Source organism: Pituophis catenifer, unplaced genomic scaffold (genome assembly GCF_029215685.1).
Source record: "Pituophis catenifer annectens isolate HBS135680 unplaced genomic scaffold, rPitCat1.0.hap2 SCAF_2, whole genome shotgun sequence".
In the NCBI taxonomy this organism is placed as follows: Eukaryota; Metazoa; Chordata; class Lepidosauria; order Squamata; family Colubridae; genus Pituophis; species Pituophis catenifer.
Window position 1 is genome coordinate 169,348,252 of NW_027256882.1, and position 22,154 is coordinate 169,370,405.

A 22,154-nucleotide genomic window follows, 5' to 3' on the forward strand; every position below is an offset into this window, starting at 1 on the left:
TTCAGGATCCATTCCAAGTGGGTTGTAACTAGTCAATATTTTGCCTTAGATAAAAGGCAAAGACAATTGGTTCTTCCTAATCACCTCAGCCTTATCAGATGTCGATTTTCTAATGTAGCAGCCCCTGGGTTTGAACTTGACATTTTTTTTTCTACATGAAAAAGCAACATTTTGTGATCAAAATTGGGCTCCTGCTATAGTTCCTTATGCTCCTGCAATGCAGTACTATGGTTGATTGAATGTAAATATCTAATAAGTATAGTAGTCCATTTATTGATATAGTCGTCAATAAATATTTCCGGCTCCAAATTTAGAAACAAGAATGCTAAATAGTTATTTTTTCCCTATTTTTCCATCTCTGGAATTTTGGTTATCTGGAATTTAGGTTATCTGTCCACCATTCCAAATGCCTACCTTCGCTTTGTAGTTTACATTAGGTTAAACTCACGGATCTGGGGATTTATCTTCCTGCCCATTTGTTTTGGAAGTGAAGTATTGCTTGTTCAGGACAATGTCAGACTCCTCTGCTCTATTGTGGTCACTCTGATAAATCTTCTCTGATGCTTCTTGTAGTTCTTCATCGGTTATAGTATTGTCTGTGTATGAGAATCCTTCTGTTGGAAAAATAATTATTTTAGCTTATGGTCATTTGAATCAGTCACTGGGCAAAGCTGCTTATGCCATCCACACAGGGTGATTCAAAGATAGCAGATAAAAGAATTTTAAGTACAATTTGAAAAGTATACAAGTGTGCCTGTTGGGAAAACATAGCTGAAATGATTTCTGATCTGTATCTGTCATATGCATTTAACATTGATCTTTGACCATGTTTTATTTTAAAGTGTAAAGATGTTTTAATTTCAGAAGATACATTTCTAAATATAGTTGTATATCAAAACACAGCATATATTATCTGTGTTTTGTTTTTAAATTTAAAAAAACAGTATCATAAGATTTATTTTCTGATTAGCACCTCGTTGTAAGAGATGAAGATACTGAGAGTGCAAAGTTGCAAATATTGAATAATACCCATGCACGCACAAAGCAGCACAGTAGGTATTGGCAAATTTAGTAACAGTATATATGTATATAGGAAAAAATATTTGAGTAACAATGTTTCAGTTATCCATGCACAATCATATTACTCAACAGAAAGATTAAGTTACTCAACAGAACAACTTAGAATGTGGATGATTACTTTTTAATGCACACAATGTGTCTAATTCTACCAAGGATTCTGTCTTTTTCCCAAGGAGTCTACTTCTACTTTATCTTTACAGCTATTTAGTGAGATATTTTAGGCTGAACCACAACAAAGAAAGAGACAACTGACATGTTGTCCTCTGGGTTTTATGGCTGTGTGGGATTGACATCTGGCTCTTCCTAGTTCTATTTTTATACTAGAACCACTAGATCATAAAGCAGGAAGGATCTAGCCTGACTGCCCCAATGCTCCATGTTCTGATCACCATGGAGAGCTCCAGGTATTGTTACAGCCACCTGGCAACACCTGAGAACATATTCAAATCCAAGTAGAGTTGACTATGCCACTTGATGAATTTCCTCCTATTTCACAGCAAGGTCTACCTAGAGCAGTGGTTCTTAAACTGTGAACATTTGTACCTATCCTGAGGGTAATGAAAGAGTTGGTAATAGTTTGTGAGTCAAGGTTCAAGTTTAGGATTGCTGTTTTTGAGACACTTGTATAAAACAACAGCCTCTTTTAATTTGGGGTTGGCTTTTGGAAAAGGTTGTATTAATGACATTACCGTGTTTCCCCAAAAATAAGACCCTGTTATATTTTTTGAACCCCAAAATAAACACTAGGCCTTATTTTCGGGGAGGTCTTATTATTTTGGAGCGCATGGAGCAAGATGGGGCTCCGCTTGCCATCTTACCTGATTTCCAGCTCTGTCTCCCTAACCCTAACCAGACTGGCTGTGCATGAGTTTAAATATTTTTTAGGGAGGGCTTATTTTCGGGGGAGGGTTTATTTTCAGGAAGGGTTTGTTTTCAGGGGAGGGATTTTTTCGGGGGAGGTCTTATTTTCAGGGAAACACGGTATTTAAAACTGGGAAAAGTTTAAATAGTTTGATAATAGGATCAAACTATTGAAGAACCAGTCATTTAGAACAAGGGTTCCAACCCCTGGTCCATGGACTGGTACCAGACTGTGGCATGCCAGAAACTGGGCTGCACAAATAAGTGAAGGCCCATCTGCAGGCAGCATGCAAAATACATGCTGCCCCCACCAGTCCATGGAAAACCTCTCTCCATGGAACCAGTCCCTGGTGCTGAAAAAGTTGGGGCCACTGATCTAGAAAGACCCCTGGATTTATGGATGATATTTTGGAAAAGATTCATGGTAAAGTAGCACTGTACAGAGTAAGTACCTCTTGGGTTCAAGTATACATTGGACTTTAGTTTTCTGTTCACTGTAGTTCCCAGCAATATCAAAAGATCCAAATGCTTCTGGCTATATATTGTTAGAAGGGAAGCATGTTTTTAAACCCTTTTTTAAATGTAAATTTTCCTGCAAAATCCTTAAAATTAAGAGAACCAAGACCATATAGGCCCATGGATGAATTCAGTTTTGTAACTGCTAATGTTTGATTGCAATGATAGGCAACGTGTTACCTTAAAAGTATTTTGAACACGGTTCCTATAAACTCCAGCCTGCAGACAGAGCCAATTGCAAAGGGTGATAGAACTGTCATCCAAAATATCCCCAAAGGTTGTTGCCACTGGGTGTCAGTGAAGAGGAAGTAAAAGTTTGTTTTAGCTAGAGGAAATAGAACTGGGGAATGTCTGCATCATCAATGAAGTAAACAACTGATGATAAGCTAGCAATTACTATTGATAGAAGCAGCTTCTACTCACTGCTGAAACTGCAATAGTAAAATTAAGCAACTAAGAGCCTAGAGGAGGTAGGGGTGATAATTGGCTAGGAATTCCTTCATATTAGGAGCTCCTATCCAATCAGCTCACTCCTGCCTTCATTAGCTCCTCAAAAGGTTCGCCAATAGCTGTATGGCTTAAGCAGTTTTCAATTTTCATTGCCCATTTCATATAAAGAAAAGAAGGTGTCAATACTTACCCTTTTCTTGGTCATCTGTAGTACCTGTTAAAGAAGGAAGAAATCTGGTGTGAATCTTCTGGTTACAGAGGAGCATAAAACTTGTCATTTATTTCTATAGATATGGCCTTCTTGCCAAAACAGGCGGATGATTGTCAGTGTGGGAAAGACGGCTGCAAGTTCCACTTATCTGTTTTGGATTTGGCATCTCATCTGGAGGAATATTTCCACACTTTCCAATTTATTGATTCCCAATAGAGAGAGAAGGGCAGGGAGCAGTGGTGGGTTGCCCCTGGTTCAGACCAGTTCGCAAGAACCGGTAGTAAAACCAGCGGGAGGCCCCGCCCACCACCCCGGATGTCATCATCAGCGATCTGCGAGCTAAGCGAGCGCATGCACGCGATCCCATTCTGAACTGGTAGTAAAGGTAAGTACTGTAGAACTCACTCCTGGCAGGGAGCTGAACTATTTAGATGCTGCTCTTTTGAACTATATATATATTTATTTTTTTAAAAAAAATTTAAATGTTACCTTCAGGTTTTCCTAGGGAGGTTTACAATAGATTAAAATCAGCCAATGAAATCCCAAGCACTTAAAATAAAATATCATAACATGGTAATTTAAATACATAGTGCTAAAAGAATAAACCACACAAGTAGCCGCCCACATCCAAAGCATGTAACAACACTATCTGGCAAACTCAGGGTGTTAATTGATTCAGAATCAACATTGCTTTGTCTGGTAATGAAAAGACCATGAATTGCTAGTTGTTCCTCACTGGGGTCACAGTCCCCTTGACACTTCAATGTCCTGCTTTGCTTTGCATCTGCAAAGACAACTTCTCAATGATTTAGGGGTGGACACAACAGGAAGAAAGAAATTTTGCAGGAAGATCAATAATGCTGCTACTGAAAAAATCCCATGGGAGGAGTGATCGCCTGAGATCTTCCCTTGGGATTTAACTGAAGTGGGAGAAGTGTACAGAGGCCATATGGCTACAACTTCTGAGATTTGGGGAGGGGTGGTGTCTTCCTGGATTGTGAGGCTTCAGACATGCACTCCAGAGTCCATCCTGCAAAATGGAGTCTTAAGTTGGCGAAAGATGGGACCCGGTTTAAATAGCTTAGTAAACCTCTTCTTCCATTGGCTTAGGCCCACACCAGTGGTGGGTTGCCCCCGGTTCGGATTGGTTTGCAAGAACCGGTAGTAAAACCAATGGGAGGTCCTGCCCACTGCCCCTGATGTCAACATCGGTGATCTGCACATGCGCAGAAGCAAGGCACGTGCATGAGCGATCCCATTGCGAACCGGTAGTAAAGGTAAGTAGAATCCACCCCTGGCCTACACACTTTCTTTGGCTGGACATAAACAACCTGCAGCAAGAAGAAGCAACATATCAAATCTCTATTCCAGATTATGTGTCTCCAATTTGACGATACAGTGTTTTATTTATTTAGTTTGTCAAACATCTATAAGATAACAGATATAAGTATAAACATGATTATGAATACAGGAAATGGATACGAATAAATGGGGACAGTATTTATTTATTTATTTATTTATTGGTTCAATTTATATGCCGCCCTTCTCCGGAGACTCCGAAGGTTTACAGTGTGTTAAGTAATAGCCTTCATACTTTTGTATATACCTGCTTAGTAGGGCTTTCGCCCCCCCCCCAAGCGGTGTTCTTTTTTATACAAAGTCAGCTTATTGCCCCCACAATCCGGGTTCTCATTTTACCTACCTCGAAAGGACGGAAGGCTGAGTCAACCTTGAGCCTGGTGAGATTCGGACTTGCAGTAATTGCAGGCAGCTGGTGCTACTTAACAGCACTTTACTCTGCTGCACCACCAAGGCAGCACCAGTAGGACAGGGACGGTAGGACAGACGGTAGGACAGGGACCAGTAGGACAGGGACGGTAGGCACGCTGGTGCGCTTATGCACGCCCCTTACAGACCTCTTAGGAATGGGGTGAGGTCAACAGTAGACAGTCTAAGGTTAAAGTTTTGGGGATTTGGAGAAGTAACCACAGAGTCAGGTAGTGCATTCCAGGCATTGACCACTCTGTTGCTGAAGTCATATTTTCTGCAATCGAGTTTGAAGCGGTTTACCTTAAGTTTGTATATATATTGTATATATATGTGACCTTAACTTTTTGAAACAAGGAATTATTACAGAACATTTTATCTTATCTCTTGTTAAATCTACACAAACTTGGAGAATATGGATATGCATGAAGATAGTCACTTTTTCCATGGTGTGTGTGTGTTCAACAAAAGACAGTCTGCTGCTAATCCTGGCTAAATTAAAAAAGATCAGGTAGGTCAGACTCAGTGGTGGGTTCCTCCCGGTTCGGCCCGGTTCAGCTGAGCCGGTAGTGGTGACGATATGATGTAACCGAACCAGTTCTCTTTGTTCGGGAGCTGGGTCCTCCCACCCACCCCGCATTATTCTTACCTTTTATTTGACCCCACCCCCAATCTATTGCTGCCTCCCAAGTCCCAGCTGATCGGCTAGAAGGAAAAAAACTGTTTTAACTCTTGCCATGGGGCTTCAAAGGGCTGCCCTACAGCTGATCAGTGTTAAAAGGCAGTGTGGTGGTAGACCGGTGCCTCCAAAAACAAATGAGTAGATCGGTGCCTCCAAAAACAAATGAGTAGACCGGTGCCTACAAAAACAAATGGGTAGACTGGTGCCTCCAAAAACGAATGAGTAGACCGGTACAGCTCTGCAAGCAGTTAAAAGCCTGGTAGACCAGTACCTCTGCTAAATCCTAAAGAATTGTCACATGACCATCAAGCCATGCCCACAAAATAAGCCACACCCACAGAACCGGTAGTAAAAAAATTAGAACCCATCCCTGGTCAGACTGGTGAGTAGTAAGATGGGAGACAACCAGTATTCCAAGTCTGTGGCTAGATTGAAAAGTTTAATACGTGGGAAAAAGGCAACGTGTAAACTATTTCCATTCTGATCTCAGGACAACTAATACATAGTAGTGACATCCACTTAGTCAAGCTTGATCAGAGAATGGTTTACCTGTTCTGCAGTGGATGTGGTAATCTTTGCAGCAGTTCTGATTTTGTTCACAGTTAACATCACAGTGGCACTCATCTTCCTTGTTATATTTTTCATTACATCGTCCTTTGCAGGAATCCACAGGACCATACAAAGCTGAAAAGCAGAAATATATTGGAAGAGGCAAAAATAATGAGCAGGGCCACGATTAGCAGAAAATGGCAGTGAAAAAGATGATCCTGATGCAGTATTTGAGGGCTAATGGAGTGTCTCCCTCAGCTAGAAGCTGGCTTCAAGAACATTTGGGTTCTGTTCCTTTGAATATTGTCAAAGAAAGGGAGTCTCTCTAAATATACAGCAATTACAACAACCCAATGATGTGTGGGTGGCATATAGAGAACACTTGATTTGAATTGGCTTCCACATTGGTTTTAGGTACCAGCTCAAAATAATGGTGATGATCTTTAAAACACTGAAGCTTAGAATATATTAAAGGTTACTTATTCCTATAAACTAGGGGTGAAATGCTCCCGGTTCAGACCGGATCACCTGATCCGGTAGCGATGGCGGCGGGTGGTTCGGAGAACCGGTAGCAAAAATCCCTGCGCCCCCCGCCCCACCATGCCCAGCTGAGACGCAGGATCATCAGAGGCTTTTTTTTTTTTTTAACTTTTAAAAGCATTTTTTCTACAACCTCTTCCAACGAAAAAAATGCTTTTAAAAGTAAAAAAAAAAGCCTCTAATGACTGCGCGGCTCAGCTGGGATCGTCAGAGGCTTTTCAAAGCATTTTTTTCTGCAACCTCTTGGCCGAAGAGATGGTAAAAAAAATGCTTTGAAAAGTCTCTGACGATCCCAGCTGAGTTGCCTGATCAGCAGAGAGGTATTTTTTAAAAAGCCTCTCTGATGATCCCAGCTGAGTTGCCTGATCGGCAGAGGCTTTTCAAAGCATTAGAAAAAATGCTTTGAAAAGTTTTTTTTAAAAAAAGTTGGCCATGCCCACCCAGTCACATTACCCACCACCACCACCAAGCCACACCCACAGAACCGGTAGTAACAAATTTTACATTTCACCCCTGCTATAAACTTATTCATTCACTGAGATTAGCTTCAGAAGCCTTCCTGAAGCCTTCCTGCATCTGAAGCTTTAAGTCCCCCTTCCAAGGGAGACTTGTCTCATTACCTTGTTAAGAATCGTTGGAAGATGGTTCAGATACTTTATTCCACCAGGAATAGATATTTCTCATCTTTAATCCAGAGCCTATTTTTGTTATCTGAATTCACTTGTTTGGATATAATCCCTTAGAGCAACAGAAGATACATCTCCCTTGTCTGAATGATGACCCTTCAAATATTTGAAAAGTATTTATTGTATTGTTTCTTGATCATTTGAAATACACCCATTTAAAATAACATTTCCCTCTTATTCTTCTCTTCCTCTTCTTTGCCTCTCTCTCCCTCCTTCCCTCCCCCCCTCTCTCTCCTTTTTGTTGTATTCTTTTTATTTTAAACAATATAGAGAAAGAGATGGTTTACACAGCTGACAATGTATCAAATGCACTTCCTCAAAACACAAAGCTTTTAGTTAAAAAAAAAAAAGTTAATCACATTCTTCTGGAACTAAGTCAACTTCACCTTCTATTGCTGGTGGCTTACTTCCAAACTAACTATGCCAGGGAAACCAAACATAGAACTCTCAATTTGGATTGGCCAAAAAATAGATCCCAGACAAGAATATATATATATATATATATATATATATATATATATATATATATATATATATATATATATATATATATATATGCAAAAAATAGAAGATTTTAGAAGATTTTAAGATGGGATTTTAACCAGGATTTTAAATATTTTAACCAACTTATTTATAATGACGCGGAAAAACACCCGAGATTTTAATTTTTTGCATATGCACACCCGCGAAAACTTAAGAAGACAAATATATATACATAGATAGATACATACATAGATAGATACATAGATAGATAGATAGATAGATAGATAGATAGATAGATAGATACATACATACATACATACATACATATACATATACATATACATATACATATACATATACATATACATATACATATACATATATACATATATACATATATACATATATACATATATACATATATACATATATACATATATATATATATATATATATATATATATATATATACTGCAAAATCCCCATTCCCTCCTCAGCCCACTAACTTGCTTTCCAGCTCCGTTCTCCTGTGCAGGGCAACAAAAGAAGACCCAGCTCATCAGCTGGGACTGGGGAGTTAGAGAATAGATAAGGGCGGGGCCAGCCAGAGGTGGTATTTACCGATTCTCCAAACTACTCAAAAGTTCCGCTACCGGTTCACCAGAACCAGTCAGAACCTGCTGAATATCACCTCTGCTTTCTACATTTTTCCATGGAGAATTGCTATGAAAGATTCAAAGTGGGACAAGTTTTTTAAAACTTGCTTGTTTTTTCTCCTTGCTTTCCTTTCCTTGTCTCCCTAAGGATGTTACACATGCCACAATTCTATTGCATATAAATCATCTTCATTTGTCACAAAATAAACCTCATATGGAATCATCTTTTTTCTTACATTTTTGAAATAGCATCAGAACCTACCCAGGGACATCTGTATCAAGATTCAGAGACACTCTGAACAAATGGGGGCTATCCAGTGGCTTTTGCTCTTTGCAATTGTGGTGACATGTGGACCACAATACATATGTATCTCTTTGTGTCCCAATCAGTGTACACCTGAGGACCTCATGGCCACTTGATAGGATGCAGTTAATGTTGCTCATTTCTGGGCAAGAGTTGTTTAACTTGTACATATTTTTAATCTTGTATTTTATATTTTACATTTTATTTTGTATAGTATGCCTTATTTTAATTGTGATGCTTCTGACACGAATCAACCAATCTGTATCCAGGTCCATCTTTCTTCAGTATAACATCCAGCTAACAAAGTACTCTTACATATCTTAGATCTTCATAAATACTTTTTACTTGGATGTTTTAATTTTAAAAAAATAGTATTCAAAGTATTTTTTTAAAAAAAATTTCCTCTAAAGCAGAAGAAAATATTCATTTTGTAGCTGTTACACATTTGTCTTCTGTTATAATGAGACATGATCATACTGTTTGGTATTTATTTACTCCCATGTGTTTTGCACCTATAGATCCTACGAGTCCGGGCTTCCAATATCTACGACCTTAAACACTCAAAGAGCCATTTGGATCCGTTTCCCAGATTAAAAGAAAACACCGGGGGACTTCCGGTGGCAACGCCGACATTGCTGGATGCTCTCTTTCGGAGCGCCAGCCCTGTGATCTTGTAAAGCCGCCCTGACAGTGCAAATCAGCTGTCTGGCAGCTGGAAAACCTTTCCCCTGGGAGAAGAGGGAAAGGAGAGTAATCGGATGGGGGTAGAGCTCCCCAAAAGCCCCTGAAATAGCTTTGGGGGCTCGGAGGGTGAGAGCTCCCCAGGAAGTCCGGTGAAACTCCGAGATCCAGGGTCCTTCTGCTTTAAGCAGAAAAAAACATCGCAGCCACTTCTGCAATCTTTAATGAGATCTAAGTTGATTATCTATGCAGACGGAGTGAAGACAGGAGAACAGACAATTGCAAGTAACAAACCCTTAATTCCACGCTTAAATTGCTACTTTTTGAAGCTGCTTAAAGGAGTGAAGAAAATGGTGCATGTGCTTAATAGGGTGTGAAAGTGAAAGTTAACTTTCGATAAAGCTGTTAACACCCAGCATTGTTCAAGGTGGATGGATAAAAAAAAATGGCTGGCTTTTTTGAAAGTGATGAAGGCTCACTATTACAAACATCAGTAAATACACAAATGTTGATTGAGGATCTCTTTAAAGAAATTTAGAATCATTTACCTCCGTGCTGGACAGAATGGAAGGGTTTATCAACAAGGATTTTATTCAAGCTCGAAACAAAGTTACAAGCGAAGATACTGTATTGGTATTTCAGTTGCCAAATAATAGTGAGTTGCTGAATGAAGAGGTGGAAGAAACAATCCAGTTTAAGGTGCCTTTTGAAAATGGATTGGATGTTTTTCAAATTAAGAAGGAAAGGTTGAGAGGTTTGAAGGAGTGTGACCAGGAAATATTGAGAGAGATTTCTCCAGAGGCTTTGATACAGTCAACTGGAAAATTGTCAGGAGGTGTTGGGATCTCTAATATAAGAAGGAGGATTCGAAGTGGAATTTTACAACTTTTTTACAAAAATGGACTCTCAATTGCAGTTAAAGAGGTGTGTTTAATGAAAGGAATAACTTTGCGAAGAGAAAAAAAGATGGAGGAATAAGACTGAAGAAGAAGGTTCGCAAAAAAGTCAGGAAAAAATCGAGATGGAAAAATTACAATCTTTTTGCCTGGGGAGGATAGTAGTAGTGAAAATGAATGACTAGACCTGTATTTAGGGATATGATTTGTTTTGAAAAATTATGTTATAGTGTAAATGAATGATTTACTCATATTTAGGAACATGATTTGTCTTGAAAAGTTATATTAAGTAATGTTACATTTGAATTGTTATGGGCTACTGACCAAACTTTCATTTTTGTCCTGAAGTATATTAACACTAAAGTTATATTTCAAGGAATGCTTTGCTGAAAAATTTATATAAGCTTATAAAGAATGTTTTGTTGAAGAATAAATATAAACTTATGGGTTATAAGGAAAATATAAGTGTTGCAAGGGTTGAGGGAAGGTCTTTTACAATATTTTTTATAGATATCAAATAGTGAAGATGTTATTTGATTATAAGTAGTGGATTTGTAGAGAACAAGATGAATAAGTTTATGCAAAGCTATTAAGTAAGGAATGTTTTCAGGAAGAATCAATATGAGTTTATGGGGTAAAAAGTAAAAATAAGGTTTTTACAATATAATTTATTTAAGATTGGTTAAAATATTTTGTTAATGTCTTAATATATGTAAGGGTTGGAGATGTGATGGTTAATTGTAATTGGGTTCTGATTGTACAATGCTGGAAGAAAGAAGACTTACTTATTATTGAAGAATGGACAAGAATGAAGTTGGATTGATTATTTTCAAGCAATAATTGGTTTAAATAGTTATATCCAGATATGAACATGGGGAGTTAAAGTGCAAAAGGGAGATAAATCTATAGATAGTTAGCTTATATTTTTTTATATATGTTTGTTAAATGCTATATCCTGTATTTGCTCTGGGAAGTCCGGGGGGGGGGGGAGAGAGTTGGGGCAGGAGGGGGGAGGAGGGAAGGAAAAATATGTGTAAAATTTTTTAAAACTTTTTAATTGAAAAAAAAAAAGAAAGAAAAAGAAAACACCGGGAGCCATGCCTGACTATTTCTTGAGCGGCCACAAAACTAGCATATGTAGTTGAATTAAACATTCTGTTTTTCTTCTGAAACTTTTCTTTTCTTGGATTTATCCATGGTTGGCCTACCAGGAGTTGCAAAGCTCAATAAATCACGTGCTGGCAGGTGTCGTACATTGCCGGTTGTGACGCATACAAGGATGACAAGGAGCCGCAGCAGAAGGGTGAAAGAGCCACATGCAGCTCCAGAGCCGCAGGTTGCGGACCCCTGGTCTATGGGATCAAAGTTCCTAAACATTATGGCCCTATGCCTTTCTCTGCCCAAGGAATTAAAAGAATTTAATCCATAGAGGGATACACAGACACAAATACACACACAGAGACCTTTCTGACTATCAAACCATAAAACTATTTCACCACAAAAGCACCTTTTTTTTCATTATAGTACAGAAATGCCAGACTAATGACTCACTCTTCACTGTGTTGTTTGTTCTGATTTACCACTGCTTTTACCCGAATTCAAGAAATCACCCATGAGCTTCACAGCAGACAAAGAAAACTAAATGTACATAAATATCTTCAAATTTGTTGAAAAGTAAGTCTGTTTTATTTTGCTATTCTTTACAGCACAGCTCGGGCCAGGCCTTGGTGGGCATTGTTTTATTTACAATAATATTATATATAATATAATATATAATATTATTTATTATTTATATATTTATTTATTTATTTATTTATTTATTTATTCAAATTTCTATACCGCCCTTCTCCTTTCGGACTCAGGGCGGTGAACAGCCAAGATAAAAACATCTATACAAAACATCACAGTTTAAAAATAAAGTTAAAATAATTTATAATTTGGCCCATAATTTAAAACTTGTCAATTAAAATCAATATTAAAATTTTAAAAACTAACCCTAAAATCAAGACAGACCGGCTAACTGGAAAAAATGTATTATGTATTATTTGTAAAGAGAATACTCTTATCTTGGTCTCTACCTAATGGAATTCTGCACTTGTTGTTACCTTTAATTTCATACAGAAGGCAGGGAGGATTTTCCTTGCAATCCCACAGCCTACCTTCCAGCATGTCCTCACTTGTTCTGGAAACCACATTATTTTCTTCAGGACAACCAGTTATAAATGTAAAAAAATATTATCTCTGTTAGGATATGGTTTGAGCCTAACAGTTGTCCAGGCAATATAAGTGTATTGTAACTTTAAGCTGTATATGTATTATGTGGCTTTAATGCTGAGTCATGCTGTAATTACATAATTACTGGTTGTGAGAATATTTAAGCAAGGTACTGTAACGTATTCAGTCTGCTGTTGATGATGAAGCTGCTATGATCTGCTGTTGATGATGAAGCTGCAATGTTATGCTGCCATTGTGTATGAAGATGATGAGATGATGAAGCTGTGATGATAAGCTATCATTGAGAGGAGGTGCTATCTGTAATCATTGTTTGATGGATCTGCAACCATCGTGGTTTGTGAACCAGAGTGAGTTTGTTATTCTAACCAACTACTGTTTGTTGAGTAAGAAGATTCTGTAACTACTGGACTGATTTACTGGCAAAGACTTGGAATTTGTTTAAAGACTACGAGACTGTTTTTCTACTATAAAATAAGCTTTTGATAAACCAGTTTGCATATCTCTTATTCATTGCTCTCAGCAACGTTTCTCTGTGCAATCTACTCTGCTGGTTGGTAACACAACAACAATAACCTTAACAATCTCGAATAAGGCAATGGATGACATGGAATTATATCTGGCATGGGGTCATCCCCATGACCATGGGGATGCTGCTATGGTCATAAATGTGAAAAACTATCATAAGTCACTATTTTCAGTGCTGTTGTAACTTCAAATGGTCACTGAATGAACTATTGTAAGTTGAGGACTCCCTGTATTACATCTCAAATGAAGTCCAAATAGTTTTGAGCTGGGGTTTGTGGTTGTGTGGAAAGGGATCGCCCATACAACGTTTTGAATCTGGTTAAGAATTAATCCATTTGGAAGAGTGGCAGAAAAGATTGAATCATGATGAACCAAATAAACCTGTTCACATAAGACACTAAGACTGTGATGGCGAACCTATGGCACGCGTGCCACAGGTGGCACACGAAGCCATATCGGTGGGCACGCGAGCGTTGCCCTAGCTCAGCTCCGAAGGGACTGGAAGTCGGAAAACTAGCTGTTTCCAGCCTCCGGAGGGCCTCCGGGGGGGGAACTGTTTTAGCCCTCCCCAGGCCCCTAGAAAGGCTCTGGAGCCTGGGGAGGGCAAAAAAATGGGCCTACCGGGCCCACCATACTATCATGTGCCAAAAGCTGCGGGAGTGCAGGGGAGTCATGTGTGCATGTATGGGGGCGGGGCACATTGAATTATGGGTATGGGCATGTGCATGCACAACTTCCCCCATGCTCCCCCCACTTTTGGCACGCAACAGCAAAAAGGTTAGCCATCACTGCACTAAGAGGTTTACATCCCTGTGATTCTCCACAACGTAACCTGATTAGATGCATTGCATGAATACAGCCCCTGTATCTGTCCTCTTTCTGACAATACATATTTTTTTATTTGTTTGATTTATCTCCAGCAGCATTGCGTAGACTTCCCTTTTTCCCTTTTTCCCCACAATGACCCTACAAGATGGACTGAACTAACAATTTGTCAGTTTTCATGGATGAGTGTGTGCTTGAAATTGGGATTTCCCAGTCCTAGTCCAAAATTATAACCCCTAAATCATACTGACTGTCTGGCCATAAGGATGCGTAATTTGATGATGGTGAATATACATTAACCTAAATACACTGAAAAGTAAGTCGTCTTTAATTGCCTTCGGCTCTCTTACAAAATACTGATCTTCAGGCTAAGCTCTTTCTATTCATTTCATGCATTACTTGCAGATGTTGAATATTACATAATATTCAGCTCTTCCCATTGTCTCCCCTCATATTTTGAAATTTTAATTTGAAAGCCCAACCTTAGAGCAGTTAATTTCGATTCTAAGAAATGTGATTTATGGTTTTCCACCTCTTTCCATCTATGAGATGTTCGCGTCTTGTTATCATCGCTTTGGTGGTGATTCATATTTCATAATCAACATTGAACACTTAGCAATCAGTTGTCAGAGCAACGCGAAGCACAATGATGAAAGCAGCACTTGTGCACTGCAGCGACTATGATGACCCATTAAGTGCTTCTCTTGCACAACTTGGCCAAGTGTCAAGGCGGATCATTAAGCAATAAAAGTGTTTTGAAGTTCCAAACTGTGAGTGAGAGAGAGAGAAGATGGTTTATACCAGCCCATGCTCTTGGGACATCTCACCCAGATTACATCTTCCTGTTGGATATAATTCTGTGATCTTTCTTACGTAAGGAATTGATGATATTAACCAACCTTAGCTGACCTAGAAAACTAAGCAGCCTGGTTTAGAATTTGGATCCAGAAAATCCCAAAGCATTCTGTTCTGTTCTGTTCTGTTCTGTTCTGTTCCGTTCCGTTCCGTTCCGTTCCGTTCCGTTCCGTTCCGTTCCACTCCACTCCACTCCAATCCAATCCACTCCAATCCACTCCACTCCAATCCAATCCAATCCAATCCAATCCAATCCAATCCAATCCAATCCAATCCAATCCAATCCAATCTTCTGTTCTGTTCTGTTCTGTTCTGTTCTGTTCTGTAGCTGCCCATCTCAACAAGTGACCATGTTCACCATGTGCGCTTAGGTTTAAGTCCAATAAGGATACTTGGATTTTCTTTAGAGAAAGGATATGAAATATTCCATAATGATATATGTCCTTAAATATATACTGAAACACGTTAGTTTTTATGATACCTTAGTTCAGGATTTCCCAAGTTGTGTAATGTTATCCCCTTTGGGTCAGGGCAGTAAGAGTCCAGGTGAGATGTGAAGAACCTTTCGGTTACATTGTTGCAATAAATCCACCTTTCCCAAACTTTCATTTTATTGTTTTCATTGTTCATTTGTATACATTTCCATGTTTTGATTTTTAGGGAAGGTGTGTACATTAAGACTACAGTAAAGCCGGCTTGGTGACTTTGGGCCAGTCATTTTTTTTCTTAGCCCAACCCACCTCCTGGGATTGTTGTTGTTGTTATGGGGAAAATAGGAGGAGGAAGGAGTATTAGATATATTCCCCACCTTGAGTTATGTACAAAGTAATAAAGATGGAATAAAAATCTAGTATTTAAAGAGAGGTAGGATGACAAACATTTAGGAGCTTCATTCTTAGATATATTGTTTATCTACCCAGGCTTTATTATCTGTATGTTATTTTCATGCTTTCTTAAATGTTCCATGTTTTGCTAACTTGTGTTCATTTTGATACTCAGTAAAATTTTTAAAAGGGAAATCCTCTGTGCTGGGGGGGGGAATTCATTGAAGACAGCATTGGCAAACCATCCCCCAAAAAACGTGAGCTCAGATGGAGGACAATTTAACTTGATGAAAAGCATAAATGGTTCCAGCTAACTAAAATTTACTCCTTGAAGCAAATACCACACCCTACTGCCCCAGGCAGTTATTTTTCTACTGTTCCCCTCTCCCAAACTCTTCCAGATTTCTAGCATCTCTGTGCCGCAATGAGTTTTTGAGGTTCATAAACACTTTGATAGTTAATCTGTCCATTATCAACATGAATAGAAATTGCAATATTAAAAGTACCCTCCCACACACCCACACACACACATATAAGAGGAGGCCATCCGTCTCATTGCATAACCAAGGTCAGAGAAAGAGGTAAAGGCAGAGGTGAAATCCAGCAGGTTCTGACAGGTTCTGGAGAACCGGTAGTGGAAATTTTGAGCAGTTCAGAGAACCGGTAGCGGAAATTTTGAGTAGTTTGGAGAACCGGCAAATACCACCTCTGGCTGGTCCCAGAGTGGGGTGGGAATGGAGATTTTGCAAAATCCTTCCCCCAGGAGTGGGGAGGGAATGGGGATTTTGCAGTATCCTTCTCATGGAGTGGGGTGGGAATAGAGATTTTGCAGTATTCTTCCCCACCGAGCCATGCCCACCAAGCCACACCATGTCCACAGAACCGGTAGTAAAAAATTTAGATTTCACTGGGTAAGGGGTCTGACCACTGATTTCGCAAAGAATCAGATTTAATACACAGCTGTCCCTGGAATTCTATCTTAACCACTTCTTAGCTTTTCTACTATAAAACTCCCAATTAGATATGCCAGTTGAGCTGGTTCCAATATAGCCTGCCAGAAGAAACTTGATACATCTGCATTTCTTGCTTTGCATCCAAAGACCCGTTGGACACCTCTTTACTCATAGTTTCTCATTGCTGCCATGCTTCCACCCACACCAGTTACTTTGATTTCCGCCCTGTTTCAGGTGGAAGGAAGAAAATGGTACAAAATTGTTGCTTGGAAATGCCATCTGACTCAGCCTAATTCACTGAAGACTAATAAGGAAGATGCACTGATGGGCTAGTTTCTAAGGCACAACTATAGCTTTCTGTGAGCATTCAAATGCTGTTTTTCTTAGCATTTATCTAAATGCTAGGAGAACATTTTATCACTGCATTGATCAATAATCATTACTTCAAGGAATAGCCTAGCCTGGGCTCTTACCTAACATGTGATTCCTATGACTATGTCACTGGGCTTAAGGTGTGTCAAATTTTTCAGCTTTCAGTTTCCAAACATTTGGGGTGCTCAAAAGTTATGACATGTCTTGGGAATTGTAAAGTTATTTTGGTTACTTTAATATAATTTAGATGTGCTTGGTAAGTAACTACATAAATATCGTAACTTTTAAACATTTTGTTTTTTTCATTTGAAATGGGCAATCATATTTCCTACCAATTCCAACAGTATAAATCCTCAAAAAATAATAGCTGATTTTTTTTTAAAAAAAAATCCAGTTGAGTTCTGCAATATGCTGTCAAAAGCTAAGACATTTTTATGATCAGAAAAGAAATCAAACGTATCCAAAGCTTGCTTGAAAAATTGTGTGTACATGTGGGAGGGGGAATTTTATTCTTCCTCCCATCTAAAATACATTCTGGATTGTTCCAGTTTGAGGCAATTCTGATTGTTACCCTATTTTCTGATATTGTCATATCTTAATTATTTTTTGATAGTCATACCAATCAGTCCTCAACTTACAATTGTTTGTTTAACGATGGCTTGAAGTTACAACAACCCCAGAAAAAGTGACTTGTGACCGGTGGTGAAATTGAGCTGGTTCTATCCAGCTCAGGTGAACCGGTAGCGCCGGTGGCAGGAGGCTCCGCCCACCCACCTGGATGTCATTGCGTCCTGTTTTTTTACACTCTGCGCATGCGCAGAAGGTCCTGCGCATGCACAGAGGTGTCATATGCAAATGTAGCAAGTGCACGCACACACGCACACACTCACATTTGCGAACCGGTAGCGAAGGTAAGTAAATTTCACCCCTGCTTATGACCCATCCTCCTAATTATGACCATTGCCCTACCCCACAATCATGTGATTGCAATTGAGGAGCTTGGCAATCGGCTCACATTTATGATGGTTGCAGAGTCTTGGGGATCATGGGATTACAACATTCCCAGATGGCTTCCGACAAGCAAATCAATTGGGGTAGCTGGATTCCCTTAACAACTATGTAAATTCACTTAATAACCATGATAAAAATGGTCATAAAATTGGTTCCAATCATGTGATGACTCGCTTAACAACCTTGTCGCTTGATGCAACAAAAATACATAGAAACCACAAGGGAGCAAATTCCAAGTGTGACAAATATGGAAATGAAATCCACCTTTTTTTCTTTAAGTAACCACTTCAATATTCAGCCCATTTTTGTTCCTCGTTATATCAGCCATTCAGGGCAAGGCTATTCAACTTAAAATGTAACAAAAAGTTCTTTGGGGATGTGAAGAACTCCATGCTTCTTGGATGAGACGTGAAACGTCTTCAAGGAAAAAACAAAGACAATCCAATTGCCTTTTTAAAAGTACCTTCCAGACAGCCATGACCTGGATAACTGAGAATCCCCATTGACATTCATGAACTACAAGTTCTGAAACCACTTTTACAAAGCTCTATATATCCCTAGACTTGTCTTCCTTGAAAGGGTAATCAAGGAATCATAAATTATGAGAACTGAACAGATTCTTAACCCATTCAATCTTATTTTAGGACCAGGGGTGTTGTTGCAATCATGGCATCAGTGGTGGGATTCAAGTAATTTAACAACCGGTTCTCTGCCCTAATGATTTCTTCCAACAACCAGTTTGCCAAACTGCTCAGAAAATTAACAACCGGTTCTCCCGAAGTGGTGCGAACTGGCTGAATCCCACCACTGCATGGCATCCTTAATGAATGTCGATTTCTGCTAAAAATTTCTCCAGTAAAAGTCTTTTCCGATTTAATTCCATCTCTCACAATTTACAGCGAGAGCTCTTCATCCAGCAAGCTATGATAGTAGTAAGAGAACTGACATCAGGTTCATAGGTGAAGTGGCAATATATAAATAAAACAAATAATTTTAAAAGGTGGAAATTACAACCCAGTATATATTGTACGTGTGTGTGTGTGTGTGTGTGTGTGTGTATGTGTGTTTGAGGGACTATAGGTGTGGGGTTCCATGGAAGGAAAAATAACCAAAGCAACAGGTTTGTGGAATATTTGTTGCTCCCTGAGCTTGGTTGTTTTCCTGCAGATGTTTCTTTGGTTTCTATTAGGTGTTGATGAGCCACTGTACATAAACAGAGAGCAAACACCACTCCTTTCCAGCATTGAAGATGTTACCTAGCTGGGTAATAAAACAATTGCAAGAAAATAACCAAGACAAGAGAGTACCAAGGACCCAACAATTCAACCCTGAGCTACAAATATTCTCTTCTACTGGCAATAGACTTGATTGAGTTACAACAAGGTTGTATGAATCAAGCTGGAGAAACATCCTCCCTCCTAGGTCCGCTGACTTGATGACTGCAAGGGAATGTTGACATTCACGTATACCTCATCTAAGAATCTTTCCTATTACTCAACATCAGTTTCCTATCACCCAACTCAATCATTTATTACAAAATCAGTACAGCTGTGGCTTTTTTAAACACATCATCTTAAAATATGTAAAAACTCAACTAACATGCATGTATACATGATCAAAAGTTTTCTTATCTGCTTTCTTCTTTTTAGCTTCCTCCACAATAAATGTATCATGGATTGGCAGCCTAGCGATCACTGCCTATACATAACTGACTTCAGCCTTATTCCCATATGGGATTACAAAAAATATTTCTTAAGGTTTGAAGTTCCCCTAGCAAGTTCTTTCTCAGTACCTTAAAGAAGCAGACCATCTCTGGTTGCAATTCTTCTAAACAATCCATTTACAAGGAAACTTACATCCAGATGCTAGTTTGGATATCACTACTGACAGGAGAAGAAATGCCCAACTCTTCATTATCGCCGCAGCCCAGATGCTGAGTCTCCAAGAGGTACAGGAAACAGACTCAACCAACTTCAGCCAGTTGTCATTGCTACATCAGTATATATTACATGGGTGGTTCATGTGGAGTCAAGCTAGGAGGAGCTTGAGGTTCAAGGATAGATAGCACAGCATCCCACAAGGAGGAGAGGGGCGTGTCCACCAATATCAACCCTTGCCATAGGCATGAGTCTATGTGTTCTAGTCTGATATAAATCAAATTAATCCAAGCAGGAAATTCTTGTTTGCAGCTACTGTGACACACGCATCTGCCCATAAGACAAAAGTGTGCTGAGATACAGCTATTTGTAGTGAATTCATCTGGGAAGGTCTTTATCTGTGTAGGATGCCCATTAACGCCTTCAAAACACGGTGTTAAAATGATAGTGTCACTAAGAAGTTGAACTAGGTCACACTTGACACAAATCTCACCTCTCAGCCACAAAATTTGCAGCATTAGACAAGCTACATGCTTTCAGCCCCAAATTCTCATATCAATTAGCAATATATGAGGATTCCGCAAATACTGTACCACTGGGATCTTTAGACTCAGAAAAGACTTCAAAGACTAGCTGCCTTACAGACAGTAGATCCCCACATGGGCAGGGAAGATGATCCAAGATCATTTTAAATCCTAACATTCTGTATGCAGATTAGTAGCAGCCAATTGTACAGTTCATAATACCATGATATTCAGCATAGATAAATAAATAGATGTGTGTGTGTGTGTGTGTGTGTGTGTGTGAGAGAGAGAGAGAGAGAGAGAGAGAGAGAGAGAGAGAGAGAGGGAGAGGGAGAGGGAGAGGGAGAGGGAGAGGGAAGGAGGAGGAGGAGGAGGAGGAGGAGGAGGAGGAGGAGGACAGAAGGAAGGAAGGAAGGAAAGAAGGAAGGGAAGGAAGGAAGGAAGGAAGGAAGGAAGGAAAGAAGGAAGGAAGGAAGGAAGGAAGGAAGGAAGGAAGGAAGGAAGGAAGGAAGGAAGGAAGGAAGGAAGGACAGAAAGATGGATGGATGGATGGATGGATGGATGGATGGATGGATGGAGGGATGGACAAAGTGTAGATGGCCTAGGAGTGGAGAGACCCAGGTTCTAGTCCTCCCTTAGATATGGAAGCTGGCTGGATGTCTTTGGGACAGTCACTGTCTTTCAGCTCTGGACTGCGAAGTCAAAAAACCTCTATTTATTATTTACTATGGAGGACATTTCAAAACAGGGAAGCTGAAGTTGTTCTAGTGTAGAAGGAGAACATTTTTTTAAAAAATAATTGCCAGGGTTCTATTTTCTGTTTCACTTGATCCCCGTAAGATTTGAAGATAAGACATTAAATAACTGGCAGAGATAGTTAACCAATTTTATATGAGTTAATGATAAAAGACCCAGAGTAAATTTTAACATTTTATAAGATTTGAAAGGACAAGACAGATTGGCAGTACTAAAATTTAAATTACTAAGAAAAATGGATAGTTTAATTTATCAAGATAATATAAATTGTCATAGTAATCTGGATATCAGAATGGATGTAACACTTTGTGGCTAGATTGCTTCTCTGGAAGAAATAGGACCTTCAGATGGTCGGCTCAAATATCTTTGTTTGATATAAATAGAAAAGTACAAAGTTTAAGGAATCACTCAAGAATAAATAGCATTTTAAAAGTATGGGATAGAGCAAGAAACAGTCCAGATTTATGGCCTCTTACTTTGATATTAAACTTACTTTGATATTAAATAGTAATTTCCATGATAGAGAATGTACAAAGAAATGTAATCAGGAAAGGACAATAACTTATTAATAAGATGAAGATGAAATACTTCAAAATCTTCAGTTTCAGTATTTATAAATAAGCAGTATAGTTCAAAAGGGATTACAAAACCAAGACAGAATGCTAAGAAATTCAACAGTTTGAAAAACCTATAACACAAAATTCAGATCATTTACTGGAGCTGATCTATATCTTGAAATAGAATTCAGAAAGGAATCAAGTTAAAGACTTTATGAGTAAAGTGATGCAGAATTTAAGCAGATCAATTGATATGTGACAGTGAGACTATCAGTGGAAGAAAAATGTCATATTCATGGTTAATATGCACTTAGAAAAAATTGCTACACAATGTAAATGACAATGAGAAAAGACTTCCAATGTAAGAAAGTGTGCAATTGACTTACTAAAAGAATCTACCAAGGCTTATTCTGCCCATAGCTTCCACTGCCAATTCAAGCAGGAGTTATGAGTCTAGGAAAACTCATAAATTGCATAC

General features: G+C 38.9%; 1 protein-coding gene across 1 annotated transcript in view; it reads right to left on the bottom strand.

Annotated features, from left to right (window-relative positions):
• The window catches only part of ENDOU (endonuclease, poly(U) specific), a 28,717-nt gene extending 8,808 nt beyond the window's left edge, over window positions 1–19,909 (bottom strand). The window contains exons 1-4 of the mRNA XM_070935001.1: window positions 19,819–19,909; window positions 6,117–6,251; window positions 3,098–3,121; window positions 449–614 (exon numbers count right to left, since the gene is read on the bottom strand). Of these exons, the coding sequence (XP_070791102.1) occupies window positions 449–614; window positions 3,098–3,121; window positions 6,117–6,251; window positions 19,819–19,876 (383 nt within the window). The 5' untranslated portion in view covers window positions 19,877–19,909. The remainder of the gene's footprint in view (window positions 1–448; window positions 615–3,097; window positions 3,122–6,116; window positions 6,252–19,818) is intronic.
• Between the last annotated feature and the right edge of the window lie 2,245 nt (window positions 19,910–22,154).